At 45.7% G+C, this 18,421-nt stretch overlaps 1 protein-coding gene across 5 annotated transcripts in view; it reads right to left on the minus strand.

The window, feature by feature from the left end:
- TP63 (tumor protein p63) overlaps nt 1–16,031 on the minus strand; it is a 67,341-nt gene extending 51,310 nt beyond the window's left edge. For all 5 annotated transcript variants that reach the window (XM_063167031.1, XM_063167030.1, XM_063167034.1 and 2 more), the window contains exon 1: nt 15,872–16,031. In XM_063167031.1, the coding sequence (XP_063023101.1) occupies nt 15,872–15,913 (42 nt within the window). In that variant the 5' untranslated portion in view covers nt 15,914–16,031. The remainder of the gene's footprint in view (nt 1–15,871) is intronic.
- Nucleotides 16,032–18,421: the final 2,390 nt, after the last annotated feature.

Below are 18,421 nucleotides of genomic sequence, written 5' to 3' on the forward strand. Positions count from 1 at the left end.
TCTGGGGTCTTCAGTGAGGCACATGGGACCTTCCAGAGATGGATCAGCTCACAGGAGCTGTGCTGCGAAGGTCTGGTTGGGGGGAACAGCACAGAAAACTTCATTTTGGAAGCTGGGATAGGCTGCAGAGAGAAGGGAGAGCTGGTGAGCGGGTTCCCTCCCTCGCTCTGTCGGTAACTTGCTATGTCCTTGGGCAAGGCACCTCTCCTCCCCCTCCACCCTCACCCTACTGCAGGCAGCAAGGTCTGCAGGGCAGGGATTGCTCCTCACCCTGTAAAAAGCCCTGCACTTAATGGGCCTCCTTTGTCTCAGGCCTGCAGGCAGCACAGTAATAAAAGCAATTACATATTGAGTCCTAATCCTGGGTGAACCAGTGACTCAGGTTAGTCATTTGCCCTCCTTGCCTCAGTTTCCCCCTCTGGAGCAGTGTGGATGTTATTAGTGCCCAGCACCCCTGTTAGATGGGAGAGCTGGTACTTAATTGGATTCAGAGCTAAACAGTTGATGGGGGAGAGAGCAATCCAGACTGGTTCTTCTTCTCCAAAAGGAGATTGCAGCTTTGGCAACACAGATGACAGTTATGTCTCATCTCCTGCAGGCTATTCACTCAACCAAGACCTATTTAACGGACTTTAGGTACACGTCTTCCCTCGAGGCTAATTCCATATGGAAAGAGCCAGAATTCTGATGTGCTGTACCAGGAAGAGTCTTTTACCTTATCAATGATTTTGCATTTAATCAAAAAACAACCTTCCTGCCCCAGAATATCCTAGTGAAACCTGAAGACTTCTCAAAAATATACAAGTATCATTCAATTGTTTCATTCCTCACGGAGATTATAATCAGACACACTCCCTAACCAGCAAATGATGAGAAGACAGCTGTGATGAAAACAGTCTCCTACACCAGCTCAGATACACAGACAGCAGAACAATAGTGTTTCAGCTTTCACTTAAAAACTATTTCTCTAATCCCAGGCCACTTAAGCTAATGGGGAAAGACGGCCAAACAAGCGGTCAGTGTTAACCAGACTGCACAGCCTGGAGATGCTGAAGGTGCTGCCTGGGATCCAATTAAACAAAAATAATAAAATAAGTGCCCCATTAAAATGTAAGATATCCTTCAGATATTCCAAGATCCTTTTCATTCCTTTCAGTCCAGGGACCATCTGTCTAAATGTTATCGGCGGAGCAGCCATTCCAGTGCATTTATACACTCACATGCCACAGCCGAATGCCGTGTCCCCATTTGCTCTTTAAATAACTATTAATCTCCTTGCACTTATCCTCATGCTGACACAAGCAGCTGTTGGACTCCCCTTCTGCTGCTCCGAGTCCCGCCAGCCTTTCACCTTCCCTGGCCCCTGTGTCCCCTCCCCAGGCAGGTGCTCCATCCCTGTGACAAAGCCACCAGGTCTGCACAGCCCGGCACTAAGCCCGGTCTCCCAGCTCTGCCCCAAGGCAGGCGTGGAGTTGTTTGCGCTCAAGGGGTCAACACCTGAACTGCCTGCAAGGTTTTGGAGGAATCTGATAAGGCTTGGGGAGGCACACGCCTTCTGACAACAGGACAATTAGAGGGGCAGCAGGCCCGGGGAAGGCACACGCAGGAATTCACCCCCCTGGCCCCTGGAGTGGGAGAACAAAGAGAGGCTGCAGACTGTCTGCAAGGTATTGCCCCTCCGGAGGGGGCTGCAGGGCGTGTGTTTGCACACACACCACTTCCTTTCACCAGTCACAGAAAGGAACACAACAGCATTTCATCCAGAAATTAATTCTTGGCAGGTTGGGAGCATAGAATTTAACACACACTCATTTTTCAGTCATTTTAAATGACTGAAATGTAGCCTGACCACCAATTCCTGATATAAAAACTATTTGGTGAAAAGAAATGAATTGCATATAAAGCTGAAAGTATGGATTATCTAATATTCAGTGCCTTTGTTTGCTATTTTGTTCCCTCCACCAAGTTTCTGAAACTATTGATATCACTGAACCATTATAAAAACCTTCAGGCAAGTCTAATAGCAAATAATTAGAGAGCTACAATTAGATCTCAGACCATGTATTTCGGAACATCATCTCAGAACACATCTCGAACTATCAGTTTCGCTTCCTACATCCCATCAGCTTCACTTTCGGGTTCTCATGCTAACTCATGCTTGCGGGTTAGGAGAAACATGGCTCTGCAGGAGGGGCTGCTGAATTAAAACCAGACTGGAAACTGGCGATGGTTTAAGCTCGGTTGTGCTGCCGGGAGGGTGGATGTCCCCAGGGAGCACGGGGGAACAGCAGGGGACAGCAGAGCCAGCGGCTCCGGGGCGCTTGCCAGCAGAGGGCAATGCAAATGCTCCAGCACGGCACAGCCCGAGCAGGGGAAGATGCCCCAGCCCACCCAAACCCTTCTCTCACCCTGCCCTGCAAGCAAGAACCCAGCCCTGGCTCTCCAGCCTAAAGCCCATTGTGTAAATTAATAAGGTTGTGAGAAAGATCTGCAAAAAGACCCTCCGTTGGAAAGGAAGTAACTAGTGCAAGTCATGAAAAGCTCTGAAGGGGACTTCCACGCCAAAAAAATCCCCTAAAATACACAGCTCCAACTATTAACTACCCAGTTAGCAGCATTTCACAGAGTTTTGCGGGTTTCTCCACTTGAGAAAACAGACGAAAAGTTACCACCTTCAGGTGTAGAACACCTAGATGCCTCCACCCCTATCAAAACCCTTCTCCCCAATACCAAAAGATCAAGCATTACCATACACACCTACTGACTGCATTTTAATTCTCACCACTGGGTCTACCTACACAGCTCAAGAACAGTGTCCAACTACCCAAAAGCCTTGCAAAACACCTGGTGCTTATTCTCCAAAGATAGGAGGTGATGAAACTAATAAACTTCCTTAGTTATTACCAACAAGGAGATTTGCACAGCACTTAGGACATCCTGTGCTTTGTCCTTAACCACACCACAATGATGCACTAGGGCCAACTCTTGTAGGACTGGTAAGCAACTTACAGCAATACTGCTGTGCTGGCCCAGGGAAACATTCAGAATCCCACTGGACAACAGCTATCTTAAAAGCAGCAGGATAAATATTTCCTATCCAAATCAGACTACAGACACCTCAAATATATCCAGATTCAAATCCACTAAGTTTTCAAACCTTCCTAGCAAAGGATTTTAGTAGGTGGAAATAAGTCCCTTAAGCTCAACAGAAGGGCTTCTATCACAATTATTAACCAAGATATTGCTGACTGCCAGCTGCTGTGATGGCAGCTGATACAATACCCAATGTCAGCACTCTGCTTGTGCCATGGCAGAGCAGTGCCAAGAAATAAAGGGCTCCACCCATGGCCCTCAGCTAAGATCAGGGCTGAAGCAGAGACAGCTCACTCATCGCAATGAAAGCTGTGATTTGCTTTGCCTCTCCAGTCTGTTTTCTCACACAAAAAAACCTCAACCAAACAAAAAACCAACCAGAAAACAAAAAAAAAAAAAAAAAAAAAAAAAAAGAGGGAGACAAAGACTGAAAATTTTCAAACTCAGTTTGGACACTGCTCTGGTCCCCTTCAAGCAATGAGGGGAAGAAATGCACAGCTCATTTCAACACTGGCTTAGCCACACTCCCTCCAGCTCCAGTTCTAAAATGGAAATAAATCCTGCGGGTCTATTTTGCAGAGGCTTTTCCACAGAGCTACTGTGGAGCTGAGTACACCAAGCACTTAGAAACCCTCAGATAAAATGATAATATGCACCATACACTCAATGGGAAAAGCAAGGGGACAAGTAACTTCGGTTGAACCAAAGATACCAACAGTTATCAAGACTGATTTGTTCTAGTATTGTGCCCAGAAACCTATCTGATTTGAGTAATCCCACTCTTGGGTCATTGCTTTTTCCAGGAAGAGAGGAGGCTATTTCCCATCCTAGTGGTATATAACAAGTTCCCGGTGCAATGGAGGGCATTGAATTAAAAGAAGCCCTGGAGTCAATCACTCTGGATATCAGACCTGCTGCAGCACAACCAAACAGCCTCTCCTCAGCTCAATCCCACCTGTAAGCAGGGAGCACAAATATTTCTGCATATTTCCTCCTATACTATTAAGAAGGTAATCTATTTGAGATCTGCAGGGCTGTGCAATATGTACAACCACCATAATTTAAAGAAACTAAATTCAAGAATAGTAAAGAAAAAAAAAATTCTTCTTCCAAGAAGAACAAAAACCCAAACCCCATGAGTGACACACACAATCCTTCTGCACAGGTATTTCATGTTAAGTAGTTAGATAAACCTAGGAGTTGCCTGGACAGCTTCCAACACCACCTAAACACATAGGAAAGCTTAAGGAAGACACTCCATTTCAACCAGCTGGGGAGGAGAAAAAAGCAAACCAAACCCAGCCCCCACAACTACTCTCTTCCCCTCAAAAAACCCACCATTAAATGACCAACTCAATCACACCACTGTGTTTCAAGCTTAAAAACTTGACTGCTCTGCCCACTTTACCAGAGCATTCCTTCTGTCCCAGCCATCCCCAATATCCTTGTGGCCCATTTGGTGAACAATACACCACAGAAGCTGAACAGGAGAAATCAGTGCACAGCAAATACACACAGAACCACACCTGAAAAACAATTTGGCTTGTACACAGGAGGAGGCAGAAGAGCCTGTGCCATTTTCACTGGGATGAGCTATTCCAGCAGGCACACAGTGCCACATCTACACACCTCAGGTTCGCAGAAGCAGCACAATTTCGAGAGCCATACCCTGTACGGCTGCAGGTCACATTTCACTGAGCCACAGGACTGTTGAATGCAGCAGAACTTCATGTTCAAGTTAGAGTCCACATATGCAAGTATTTGTGGGCGCAGAGGACGAGACAAATGAACAAAAAGCAACGTGAGGGCAAGTTCCTGTCCACCCACAAGGGCTGTAAGCTTTGGAGTCGTCCTGTTCCCCCCAGCTGTAATAGTTTTCTGTTTTAGCTAAACTTTGAGTTTTGCCCCTTGGTTAATTCATTTTGTTTTTCAGCCAGGAGCAGGGTGTCTTTTAAAACAAGTACAGCCCAAAGCAGGAATGCCTGTAATTCCTGACTCCTACCACCTGCCACAGGTTCACTTAAGAGACCTTGTCTAATTCAAGGATTATCAGAGTGACAGTGCATCCCACTCCACAGAAATATTAAGGCTGGTCACACTACACTAAGTACTTCTAAATATTTTCCAGTGCACATAAAAATAAAACCCCTGATTTCCCTAGAGCAGCATTTAAGGCTCTTAAATTTCTAAATCGGGCTCTTGAAAAAAGTTCTACTTGCATAGAAAGCAACAGTGTTTCTGAAAGTCATTTTAGGGTTTTTAGACTATAAAGCTTTATAAAAACAAAAAATCCCTTTCATAAACATAAACCACTTTCATTAGAGTATCTCGGCTATGCTCAGTTATTTTGAAAATTCAGACAGTTTTAACAGGAAAGTCCAAGACCCACCCCCGCTGCACACAGTCATTTCTTGACCCTGAGCTTGTGCTCAGCAATTTATTTGACATGTAATTTGAAAACATACCAACAAAAAAGAGAAGGCAGTAAAAAAAAAAAGTAAATCGTACAATATCATCTCTATGAAACACATGAAATCACAAGACATTACAACTCCATGATCTTAAAAGAAATTGATTAATAACCCAAACACTCAGCTTCCTAAAACTGAAAGAGAAGCCAAGAGTTTCCTACATTCTCCTATTACCAGCTGGACAACACAACATCAACAAAGATCTGAAGAGCCATAAAGCACAGACAAATAGGAAAAGCACCCCCTCATGCTCCCAGGAGATGTAAACATAACTCAAGACAAAGACCTGCATCAGAAAAAAATGCCAAGATCTTGGCAAGGCTTTTTTTGCCTGATTTCAGTGGCTGAGAACAACTGTGAGATCCTAGCTCAGACAGCTGCCCAGAAATCCTATGTGCTGAGTTTGTACAGCAATGCTGAAAAGTTGAATAAAAAAATAAAAATAGAACTTTAAACATTAAGAGGGACCAATTAAAATACAAATGGGGAGGTGGGGAGGAGAAGCAGGGGCTGGAGAGGAAAACTCCAGTAGTTGATTAAAGCTGCCTTGTTTCTAAAGCTCTTTACTGGACAGTAACCATTGATGTTATCAGTCATCTCAGACATGCAGCATTTTATTGTGTTGAGAGGGCAGCTTAGGCTGGACAGGATATCGGTGTGTCATCCACAGTGAAAGGCTGCAGGCACAGTAACCACCAAAGTATGGCCAAAGGGCACAAGGACAGTGAATAACCAGGGTCAGATTAGAACCAGGAATTAAAGTTAGCTCCCAAATTCATCATTATGCTCAATAAAATCCAAATGCATCATCTTTTAGACATGAAAGTAAAATACTCCAGCTAGGTAGCATTTTAGTCAGAACAAGAAATTCAGATAATCTGCAAGTTAAATAAGTCAAGCAGTTAAACACACAGAAAAAAAAAAGAGAAAAAGAAAAAAGAAAAAAAAAAAGCCACACACATAAACCCCCCACGCCCACTCTTTGAAGCATGGTGCAACTATGGAATATAAGAATTCATAAGAAGAGTTATAGGAGGGCAAAGGGCAGATCAAAACAAGTTAGAGCAAGCAGAGGAAAAGGGTTACACTGCAGCATCAGAGTCCTTATAGGTAAAAGGGAGATCTACTGGATTTTTTAATGTATTTGGCCATTGCTTCTGTCCAAATCAAGCAAGAAAACTCTTGCATGGTGATCCCAAAAGCCTGGACATGAAACAGAAGACTGAAAAGCTTTCAAGGTTGAGGGGGGAGTCAAGAGGACTGGATGCCAAATTCGGATTAGATCCCAACTGCAGAGAACAAAAGGAGGCAGGGCTTTGCCTTCCAACACTAGTTTTTGTAGGAAAGCAGCTCCTGGGCTGCACCACACTGGCATTGCCTGAGCCCAAGGATCTGCTGGGGTTCAGTACAGCAGGATACACACAGCCAGGAGACCTGTACAGAAACAGCTTCACATCACTACTGCAGCTTACTCAGAGGTGAGCAGGAACTTTATGTGGTATTTTCCAAAGATGCCAGGCTGTGCATACACGAAACACAAAAGCTGTCTTTGAGAGAGGGGGTGTTAGTGCACACAGACACAACATCCATGCAAAGGCACTGCCTCATTCACAGTGGCTTCACTCCATCAGCTTTATAAACATCAAGAATATTTTCCCCAACTATTGAAATCACTTTGCCACATATGCTGCACATGCAGGATTTCCAATGGGCTCTCTGCCATGGGGCTTCCAATGTCTAACAGCAAAACTCAGTTTTCAGCACTTCCCTCCCTGTCCAATACTACTGACTGCACCAAGCACCAGGACACATGGTGCCGTGGTCATTTATGCAAGGCACAGCTTCAGAGATTTCCATTTGAGGTATTCAGATGCACAGACCTTTCCCTGTGCATAGAGAAAGCTGTTCCAGATTTCTGAGTAATAATATACCTACTAATTTCCATCAGACACCAGATTAAACTCCCTACCCCCCCATCCCAACTTGAACATTCACAATTCCTTTCAGACACAAAACACAGACTGACCAAGGCTCATCTCAACAACTTTGGAAACAGGAAACTACTGCATGATACTGAAGTGGCAAAGTCCTGGTGACACCTAGCTAGGGTACATTCTAGTTTCCTTTAAAAGAACTTCTTGCATACTTTCCTGCTGCTGAAAGAAAGTGCAGGGAGATTTACTCATCTATTCAGTTCTAGTCAATCACCACCAGCACTCCTGAGGAGCCCATCCTTTGACTATGGATTAAATGCAGAACAGAACTGCAGCAGTGAGAAATCACAGTAAAGGCTTGCAGAGGCTACTGAGAATCTCAGACATAACTTAAATCTGCAGAATCCAAATTTTACAGAGCACTTAGAAATTTTTTTTTGTGCCATCGCTCTCCAAAAAATACTTTTGTGATTCCCAAAGACCCATGACGTTACCTAAAAAAGCTAAAACAAACCAGCAAAATTATTAAATACACTTTTCAGTCATTTCCCATCAGCAGAGATCCAGTTGCTGACTCAACACTTCTGCTGGCATCCACCTATTCCCATTGTTCTGTTCCCCTTGGCTCCCGAGGCGCTGTGCTCCAGCCCTGTGCATCATCCCCTGACACAGCTGGACCAGGGCTCTGCAGCACAGGCATTTCTGCCTCAGCAGCACAGCCTAGGAGCCCAGCACCTCCTCCCCTCTCCCCAGAGCTGGCAAGATTCTGTGTATTTACTTCCTAGATGTGGATTAAAACTGAAAGATTCATATCTGCTGAGACACAATCCATCCCTTTCATTCCCAGACACTACCCCACCATAAAATATTTCCCCTTCCCTCCCTAAACTGGGTGTCTCCTCCCACTTTCTTGCCCTTGGTTAAAACATTCATCTTCTTGCCATCTTGAGGAAGTTGGACTAGTCTCAAATTTCACCAGGTCCCCTTGTACACCACTTCCCAAAGTCCTTGGGGGGAAGTTTAATCCGGATCCAAACTCTGGAATTGATCCCAAGAGGCTGCTGGGCTCCAATCAATGCATTAATTTTCAAGCATGCTCAGCCTTGCCACTCGGGTCCACTTCCAGAGTGAGCGGACGACTGAGCACAAGCCCAGAAATACATCACACCTCAAGCCATCCACTCAAGATAGAACACACACGTCCTGGTTAAAACTCTGCTCCTTTAGCTGTTCCACTAAGACCCCAGGTGAAACAGCAGTGGCAAGAGATTTGCAAAAATACAAGATATCACTGAGCACACTTGGATCAATTCCCAGGTGACTCAATTCTAGTACAAATTAAAAAAAAAAAAACAACAGGCACCAAAAAAAATTTAAAAAATTAAAAAGGCAAACATTCAACCAACAAAAAAGCTGCCCTGGACATCTTCCATGGTTTTTGTAGCTTGCTTGTACATCAAGCTGATAACAATGGCCAGTAATTTCAAATAAAATCACCAAATTTAAATTCAAGTTTCCAAAGAGGCATTTGCCAATGCCAAGGACCTAAACCTTTCCAGGGTCTTATCTGAGATTTACTGAACAGTTGTTTCTTACTGGGTTTACTCCTTCTATTAGCAGCCTTACAGAAGCAAAACCCCAATCCCCCTGCTCTTTGCTCCTTGGCCCAGCAGCTAAGCTAACCCTGGAGAGGCTCTCATAGGCCCTCCTTTAGAAGAGAGCCAAGATTCTCACCCAGGACCTAGTGTGCTTATATGAAATAGTGCAGAGAAACAGGGGTGAACCTTTCTTGCCAGTAACTCACAGCCAAATCATCAATTGCAAAGCCTTGTATGTTCTGGGCTGCTACACAGAAAGCTTTATGCCATGGTCTGCTCCTACAGCTCTTTAATCCATCTGACAATTACAGCCTCTTCACCCAGCACAGCAAAGTTCTGATGGGAAGCTCTGGGAGACTGAAAACGGGAAGATTTCTCAGAAATAATTTAGTACTGTAACTGAACAAAACAAAACAGGGAGATTTTTAAGAACCGCAAGTTTATTCATTGGAGAGACCCACCCGCATGCATGACCATGGCTGAGCTCACGTGTCACACTAAAGATCACTGCCTTGGAGAGCTGACAGGGGACTGCAAGGATCATGGCACTGAGACAGAGAATCCAGAAAGCACGTGCAAGGGGAAAAAAAGTTGAACCTTAACACCCTTGGAGAGTAATTATTTTCCTCTTAATTCTACTTGATACCAAAAGTGACTTAATACTAACCCAGGCCAAGTGGCACAAAGAGCTTTGAGCTCACTTCTGTGCTGGAGAGGATGGAGTGAGTGCTGCTGTTGGAGTACAAGAAGCTCCTCTCCTTTCTCATGATTTATGCAACCTAGCTTTAAAAGAGTTGCATTCATTTTATTGCCTACTCTGCACATTCTCAAGAGGCGTTGGAGGCAGTGCCAGAAAAATAACAGGGTTTAACAATGTCTAGCACAAATCCATCGGTGCAAGAGCTCCTTTCTGAAGCGTTTCCAGATTTTTTTTTCAGTGGGAACATTTTGTAAATAGAATTTAAAATTTGCCTTGAGCCAGGCAACACCCGCTTTTATTCAGCCCTCCACGATAATGAAATAAGTAGTTTCTCCACTAGTTATAACTAATGCCTTCCAGAGGAAAAAGTGCAAAGCAAATGGTTTACACCCTCTCACATCCCACATCCACAACTTTCCTGTTGCAAATGCCATGTCTTCTTCATAGATCTACTGAAGCTTCTGTCTCACGGTAAACAGAGCTGCAACTGGAAATAAACCCTTCCACAGAATTTATATTTTCCACAAGGCATAACTTGACAAATGCAAACAAAAAGGTTGCCACCAGATGGGCTGAAACACAAGGTAGAAAAAGTTGCTTTCTGGTGTTTCTCTATGCCCAAGGAGAAAAAAAAAAAACTATTTCACTCAACTTAAAGCCATTAGATCATTATTTAAAACAAAGCAGGTTAAAAGAAAGAAAAATAGCTCCTGAGGAAGGTAGGCAATAGCATAACTAGGCTCATGCTGGAAGAAGAAAATCAGAGAAATTGGGTGTTGGTGACACTATCGAAGATTCAAGTCAGACCAATAAAAATAACTAGTCAAAAGAGCAATTCTAGTCCCCAAGGAAAAAACATTACCAGACTATGTATATATATATACACACACACACACCCTGTATATATATATATATATATGGATAATTTCATCCCTTCTCAACCAATGTCAACTTACAGCAAAGAAAATGGATCACCTGTTGCAACCACTTCAAGATGTAAAACATCCTGACCACGCTGCAATGGCAGCTCTTTTTCATGTCTCACATTGAAAAATGTATTTTCCTATTAGAAAATATTTAGTTGGGGTTATTTTTTGCCAAATGAAACAAGAAACTGAGAAGATCATCTGTCCCTGATTTCATAGTGCTTACTAATCTTTCTTTTGACCATGGAAAATTGTAAAATGGAGCTGCCATTTCCAACCTGATGTCAAGTGTAATTACATGACTGTACAAACCCCAGAGCACGTACGTAACTGAGCAGTACCAACACTTCACACACAGCCAGACTGCCCTGATTTCTGCACAAGTACTGTGCAGTTAAAGCAGTGCAGATGGTCAAATGTCAGCAGGTTTCATTTCTGTGTGATAAAGCACACATTTTATTTTTTCCATCCACATGCAGGTTACAATCCGCTGAGGGCTCATCCCTCCACCTAAACAAGGAGAGGATTTCTCCAGGCAAAATCCCCAGCTTGCTGCTCTGCATGGGGGTCCTATTGCCCGTACTACCACAGGAAACTTTTGGAACCCTAGGAGAGAACAAAAGGCGATCCATGGCATGACAAACCTGCTGCAGTGAGGGGTGGATCTTTACTGGAGGCATACTCAACTCCTGCCCTTCCCTGTGTTTTTCCTGCAGCACGATCCCCTTGTTTCAGCTGGGAGGGAGGTGGGCACATGGCAAGAGGCAGGTCTCAACTTCCCACTACCCATCTCTCCAGTCTACTCAACCCTCTTCCCTGGCAAACCCAAACAGGGCAGTAGCATCCACTTAGTCTCTCCAAACAAAATATCAGCTCATTTCCAACCTTCGGCTTTTCATCTTCAGATTAAACCTTTGCAACTGGAATGCAGTTTGAAAACCTCTTTGAAAAAGAGAACCTGGCTATATAGGGCCTCTGCAATCTTGCAGAAGACCTCTGCACCTCAAGGATAAGACACATGCCTCTCCAGCCTGCACAGATGGCACCACATCACAAAAACTTTAATCCCCTAAGTGCAATTACAGCAAAACTGAAGGATGAATGCACAAGAAGCGTAGCTGGAATTGCAGGGATACCATCATGAAACACAACCTCCAATGCATCTCCCTATTTCTTGCTCCTAATGATAGACTGTGCCCACCCATGTGGGGTGTTGATACCATTTAAATGAAGAGAGTCCACTGGAAGGCATGGAACTCACATCTGAATCCTGCACAGCTCAGGAAGAGATTTCCCTCCCCAGGGATTGGGAATTGTTTGCCTGCTCAGAGCCAGCAAAACTCCAAGGTAGCATCACAAATAGGAGAGCAGGAGAGAGAATCTGGTTTAGCCAAAGCCTTCTGCCTTGAGAAAAAAAAAAATAGGCTTTATACAGCATCTATCCAGTGTTAGGCTTTATATAGCATTTATCCAAATGTTTTCATCATGGGTTAGACAAGATGTGGGGTTCAGAGGGTAATGCACAGACAATCCTTTCCTCCTGATACCTCCAGGAAGGAAGCAGGTGGGCTTCCCTTCTGGGCAGCAACCAGGCAGCATCTCTGAGAGATTGCTTCCTTCACCTCAAGTTTGGCTGCGGGCCACAGAGAAGGGGCAGCAAGAGGGAAAGAGCCTTTGTCAAATGACAACTGTGCCATGTTGCAAAATCAGCCAAGCAAAGTCACAGCTTTGTCCTCTGGTAGCTCTCAGCCAAATCCAAGCTGACAACAAGCATGATAAACCCTGGACACACTTTCACTGCACACAAATGAAGCTGATGCTCAAAATACCAGTTATATCTCAACCCCCAGAGTCTTTCACCTTAAACTAAGGTTTGCTGAACTGCTTCTACAAAGAAAGGACTCACAACCAGGGCACTGCAGCTCAAACACACACTTGTGAATTATTACTTAAAAGCTAAGAGAGACAAGAAAAACAAAACCAAAATGCACCCTTCTGAAGAGGCTATCCTAACCCTCAAATATATTTGCAGTCATATGTATATTGCTCTTCTTAATTTTCAGCGTGAAGGAATGCTGCCAAAAACCCATAAAGCAGTGCACAAGTTCTTTTAGAATAAAACTAGTTTCCCCCCCACAACGATGATAAAAATCTTAATGGAAAGAGATTCTTTAATTTGTCTCCCACAAAGAGCAGGAAGATCTTTGGGAAGGATGATGGATATAATAAAAAGTCATGGCACATATTTCTTATCAGTGTTTGAACAAGATGCGTTTATTCTTTTGGCAATGATTTAATTTGATTTTAGCAAGCACTCCAAACTCTGCATTATCACTCAGCCAAACTGCAGAGGAACCCAAGAGTCCCTAAAGGGAATCACTACTGCTCTCATCTCCCCTCATAAGGACACAGGAAACTTGGACAAGACCAGACAAACTTGCAGGTTCTCTCCTTCACACCCTATTTTGTGCATGTTATCTCACAAACACAACATTTGTGCACAACACAAAATTCCACATGTGGAGATCAGGCAGGAAGACACAGTGACATTCAAAGGGTTCCTATTCATCAGTACCTCATCATCCTATTAATAACCACCCAAAGTCTCTCTCCTTTTCACATCACCTACTCATAAGCACACAAGAGCACATCTCCAGGGTCATCAAGTCCAGTGCTCTACCAACAAAGAGCTTAATTATTCTTACAACTGACCCAGATCAAATGCTGGGATAGATTAAGCTGAAAAAGTGGTTCAAACAGGTTCCACCTCCAGCCTCCCAGGGCTGTGATTCACTTTAACACCCTTCTCCCCTCTCTCAGCTTTTCCCAAGCAGATTTGACCCATTTGGAAGGAACCCATCTGCCCATGGCGTTGGGCACCCCGCTCGCAGGCACGGGTGGCTGTGGGCGATGGTGCAAGCTCACCGCCCCGGCCACACAGCCTGCACTGGGGCTTGTGCAAGGGTGCAAGGGCCCGTTCCCAGGCTGGGAATGCATTCCCAGGGCTGAAGGCACCACGGAGCCAGTGTGTGAGGACAGCAGAGCTCAGCATCTGCCAGCACGCAGCCAACATCCTGGGGTGGCTGGGCACAGCACCCCAAGCAACAGGCTTGGGATGAGAGAGCAACCCCTGCTCTTCATCTTAAAACTTGACTTTAATATAGGGGAAATTATTTCCTTCCCTTAAATAAGGTCCATTTCTACCCAGAAAGTCGCCGATACTAAGTTGTTCACGAGTTGGTATGTCTGCCTTGTGACCAACCCAGCAACAGCTCTAAAATCTGAACTGCAATTAGCAGTGACAACAAAGTTCTGCTTCTATTTGCACATTGAAAGCTTTTTATTTTTTTCTTCTTTTCTAAGGAATTCATGCCAAAGTCTACTTCTTGTTTGCAAGCTTAAGGTGGGTGAGGTTCATCATTACCAATATATTTTAATTGAGCATTAACAAGTCTCCCTCTCTTTTGAGACAAGTCATTAGCGAGGCTGCTCTTCCTCAGAAATGAAGCCAAGTCAATGCTAATGGGGTTTGCCTTCCCCAGAGTACAATGCTTCACTGGATGAATAAAGTCAGTGCACCTTGTTAAAATCCAAGGAGCTAAGAGGGAGAGCAAGGGGAGGTGGAAAAAAAATAAAATATCTGTGCTAAAGCCTTTTAAAAAACCTCCCCTGACAGCAGCAGTGACGAGTGGCATTAAAGCAGAGCGAGAACGCTCCTGAGCGCATTGCTCCTGACAGATGAGCCCAGCCAGTCAACCATAGGGACTCCACAGCCCCACTGCTGCTATTCAGCGAAAGTTGATCAGATAGCAGCAGACAAATAACACCAAGCAAACACTCCAAGAAGGGCTCTCTCCACATTTAAGAGTTTATAATTAACCTAGGAAAAAAACAAAAGTCACCCATTTGGGTCTCCTGCATGGAGGAGCAGAGGAAGCGGGCGCGCACGCACCGGGGTTTGGGCTCCCTGCAGACAGGGACGGGGAGAGCACGCTGGTTTCAGTTTACCCCTCGCTCTCGCCAGTCACAGACCCGCCATCCCAGGCGTGCAAGCCTTGAGTAAACCTTCAACAGGCTTCTCCTCACCACCTGCCTCATCTCCCAGCTATGCTCTCCGCCTTTCAATTTCTACTTTGTTTTCTCTCCCAAGTGGCTGTGGTTCTGTCTGCTTTGGGGCTCGTACCCCGTGCCCTCCACTTGAAGCCTTTTCTTCAGGAATATACACACACGCGCACACAGAGCTTTGGCTGCTTTGCCACTCTGGCAAGTGTCAACACAGCTGCTGTCTCCGCTGGAATGTAAACCAATATTGTCGTTAGATCTCCCTCAACCCCAGTAACTTCCTCCAAGATTTGCACAGCGTGTGGCAATCCTCTCCAGTGCCACCTTACAAAGCATTGAACCAAGCTGGTTAAAAGCAATTAAATAAATAATTTTAAAAAATGAAATCAAAGCTGCACCTGAAGTTTGCGTCTCACTCACACTCATGAAGTGCAAAGGGCTGTAGAAAGTAAAATGCATCTATTGTACACGCATTTATCCTTATATAATATGCCTCTGCAAACACTCTGTGTAAAATACCTTGCTGCTGCAAGTTATGAGGCAAGGTATAAACAGCACTGAGTAAAAGAGGTGTTGGTGCGGACGCTAACACAGCATTTGCAGCAGAGGACCTTTGTTTGCATATTTTTATGCTTTAAAAAGTAACCTAAGAAGGGATTTTTAACACAATTTTAGTTATTTCCTAGATACCATCCACTTGAAACCACAAGCAGTAATTTTGGCAATAAAAGACTCGTAAAAGAGTTATAATGCAGACAACACAGCTAGTATTCAGTCTGCTACAGGAATGCAATCTGTGTGCATTGCCCACCATAAAAACTGCCTTGCCTTGCTTCTCCAATGAAAGAAAATTATGTTGGCTGATCAGGCTTCCCAAAACAGATTTGCTGTCCCAAATGTAAAGATTTGAAGTTCGCTCTCATTTAGATATTTAGCCCAACAAACTCTGCTTCCCATTGTAAAATGCAAAAGTCTCACAAAAACAAGTGTATATTCCACACCTAACTTCAGGGGTGAAGAAACTGCACGTATTCACTAAAAATAAAAATACATTAGTGATATCACAGCTGAAACCTAGAGTCCTTACCTCGCTATACTGGGACTGGGCATTGTTTTCCAGGTACAACATGTTAGCAGTCAAATTGATCAACGCTGCTGTTCTTTCTTCTGGCTCCAGGATTTTGACAAACACCTCCCACCCCCTAGAAGACCCTAAAAATATGGGATGCTACTGTGGAGATAACAGGACTCAGAGTGTGCCTCTCTGCATAATTGAAGTTTCCCTTATATACCTAACTATAGGCAAGGAGGAGGAGGTGGGGCTCTCCTGCCTTACCTGTCCAATCTGTCAAAGTGCCACCTGGAGTCCTCCACTCCAATGGAGAGAGGCCTCTCCCAGCTCATTAAGTAGTTAGAATTCCTTATCACCAATCTCTAAAAAGCAAAGGGAAGGGAAGGAGGGGGGAATGGCCAAAAAAAAGAGAAAAGAAAAAAAAGAAAAGACAGGCAGGGAAAAGAAAAGAAACAATAACTTTCCCCTGTCACTTTTCTACAAGTTTAGGAACTCAAGAGAGCTGTGGAATTGCTCTAAAGGAGCTGCTCCAAGAAACTTCTCCTATTTATTTTCTACAAAGATTCCAGGGCTGTTTTTTTCCAGGCACCGGCTTTGCTGCTACCAAGAACCTAAACATTCACAAAGGGATCGAGACGCAATGCTCGACACCAGTGGTACGGTAATGCAGCCGAGCATTTGGCTGCTGCTGTGTGCAGATTTGGGACAGAAGCCCCAAGGACCTTTCTGAGAATCAATCACTGGTTCTGTGCACCATAACCCAGCTGTATTCTCCGTCACCTGTGTGCTCCCATCCACACTCACAGCCAACAGGTCCTGTGTTTGCAGGGCATCACTCCAGCTACATTTTTTCCCATCCTCTACAGTTGCTTCGAACTTGCATCATGATTTAAAAACAAGTTAAAAAAGACTCGACCCGTCCAAAGGGATTCACGGTGTTAAATTAATATATGGGACAAGTTTTCGGGTGCTGCCGCTCAGTAAAAACCACCTGGACAGGATGCCCACGGCAAACTTTTCAAAAGATAGGAAGAGCACTTAGCCGAGATCTGCAGGAGAGATCCCCACTGCGATTTCACTCTAGACAAGCAGACAAGCCCCCTGTCCTGCCCTGGCGTCCCCCGGAGCGGGGGTGCCGGGGTGCGGGCTCAGCGCTGGGCTGGCTCACCCTCACCCATGAGGATCCGCCGGGCGAGCGGGATGCACGGCAGAACAAAGGCAGCTGCTCCCGGAGCGCCGCCGAGCCAGGCGAAACAGAACACCTTTCCACAGGGCTGGGGAGGGGGGAGAGGAAACCAAACATCCCGAGCAGAGTGCGGCCCAGCCTAATGACAGCGCTCCCAACTTTATCTGAGCACGGGTGCTCACGCAGGGCTCTGCCGAAACGCAAAGGGCGGACTGCCAGCGCTGCCAGGGAATACCGAGCCCCGCTGCGGGCGGCGAGAGAGAGACTACAGGGGCTTTGCAGGGAGGGACAAGGGTCCTGGGCAGGGCTGCCACCCACACACAGCCCCAGCACCTCCCCGCTTTGCCCCGGAGCGGCTGCTGCTCCTGCCACGCCTGGCCCCGGGCACCATTTAACCCCGGCTTCTCCGGACGCGCAGGGAGGGACTGGGGCTCCGGGGAGATGGAAGCGATGTGGAGCAGCCTGTGCTGCTCACGGGGCTCGGGGCAGATGGAAGCGATGTGGAGCAGGCTGCGCTGCTCACGGGGCTCGGGGCAGATGGAAGCGATGTGGAGCAGGCTGCGCTGCTCAGGGGCTGGCGGCTCCTGGGCTGCCTTCCCGGCACACGGCAGCTCCGCAAATTAAAGGACGCTGCAAGCTCACCAGCCTATTCCAGGCTGGAGCGGCCAGCACATTCCTAAAGGCTGCCACTAATAAAACGGGGCAAAACCATCTTCAGGCAGGATGTGAAACAAGAACACAGAGCAGAGGATTACAGTGTCTCCCCTTCCCCTGCAGCAGCCCCTTGCCACAACAATCAGGGGTCTGATGTAGCTCTCACCCTGCAAGCACAGCTCACCGGAGCTGCTGGGTGCAAGTAAAAGGTTGGGAGCATTCTCAGTGCTTCCCAACTCCTCACCGAGCACAGAGCAAGGAGGCACTTTCCAGAACGGGCTGCAGAGAGGAGCACTGAGCGCTCCTGACCTACCAGGACCAGTAATATCCCAGTCCAGGTCAGAGCCACTTGAGCTTCACACACACCTTCAGTGCTCCTGAGCTACCAGCAAGAACTGCTTGGCACACAGACAGCTTCCCACAGCACAGGAACAACTCAACAGACCACTGCCAGGGCCCCTTGCCCTCCTCTCCATCTTCCCCAGCACCACCTTACACCAGGGACTGTGCCCGATGCAATTATCTCATCTCACCCGGGATGGGCACAAGCCAAAAAGCCACACCAGTGCTAATCTGGAGATCCAGGGAAAGTTTGCAGGGAGCAGCCACAGCACCGTTAGCCAAACGGGCACCTTGCAGCACCACTGCAAAGCTTACACAGAGCTGGACATGAAGCAAGAATTCATGTCACCCATGGATCTTCTGCTGTCTAACAGTGAGGATAT

Source organism: Melospiza melodia, chromosome 12 (genome assembly GCF_035770615.1).
Source record: "Melospiza melodia melodia isolate bMelMel2 chromosome 12, bMelMel2.pri, whole genome shotgun sequence".
Lineage (NCBI taxonomy): Eukaryota > Metazoa > Chordata > Aves > Passeriformes > Passerellidae > Melospiza > Melospiza melodia.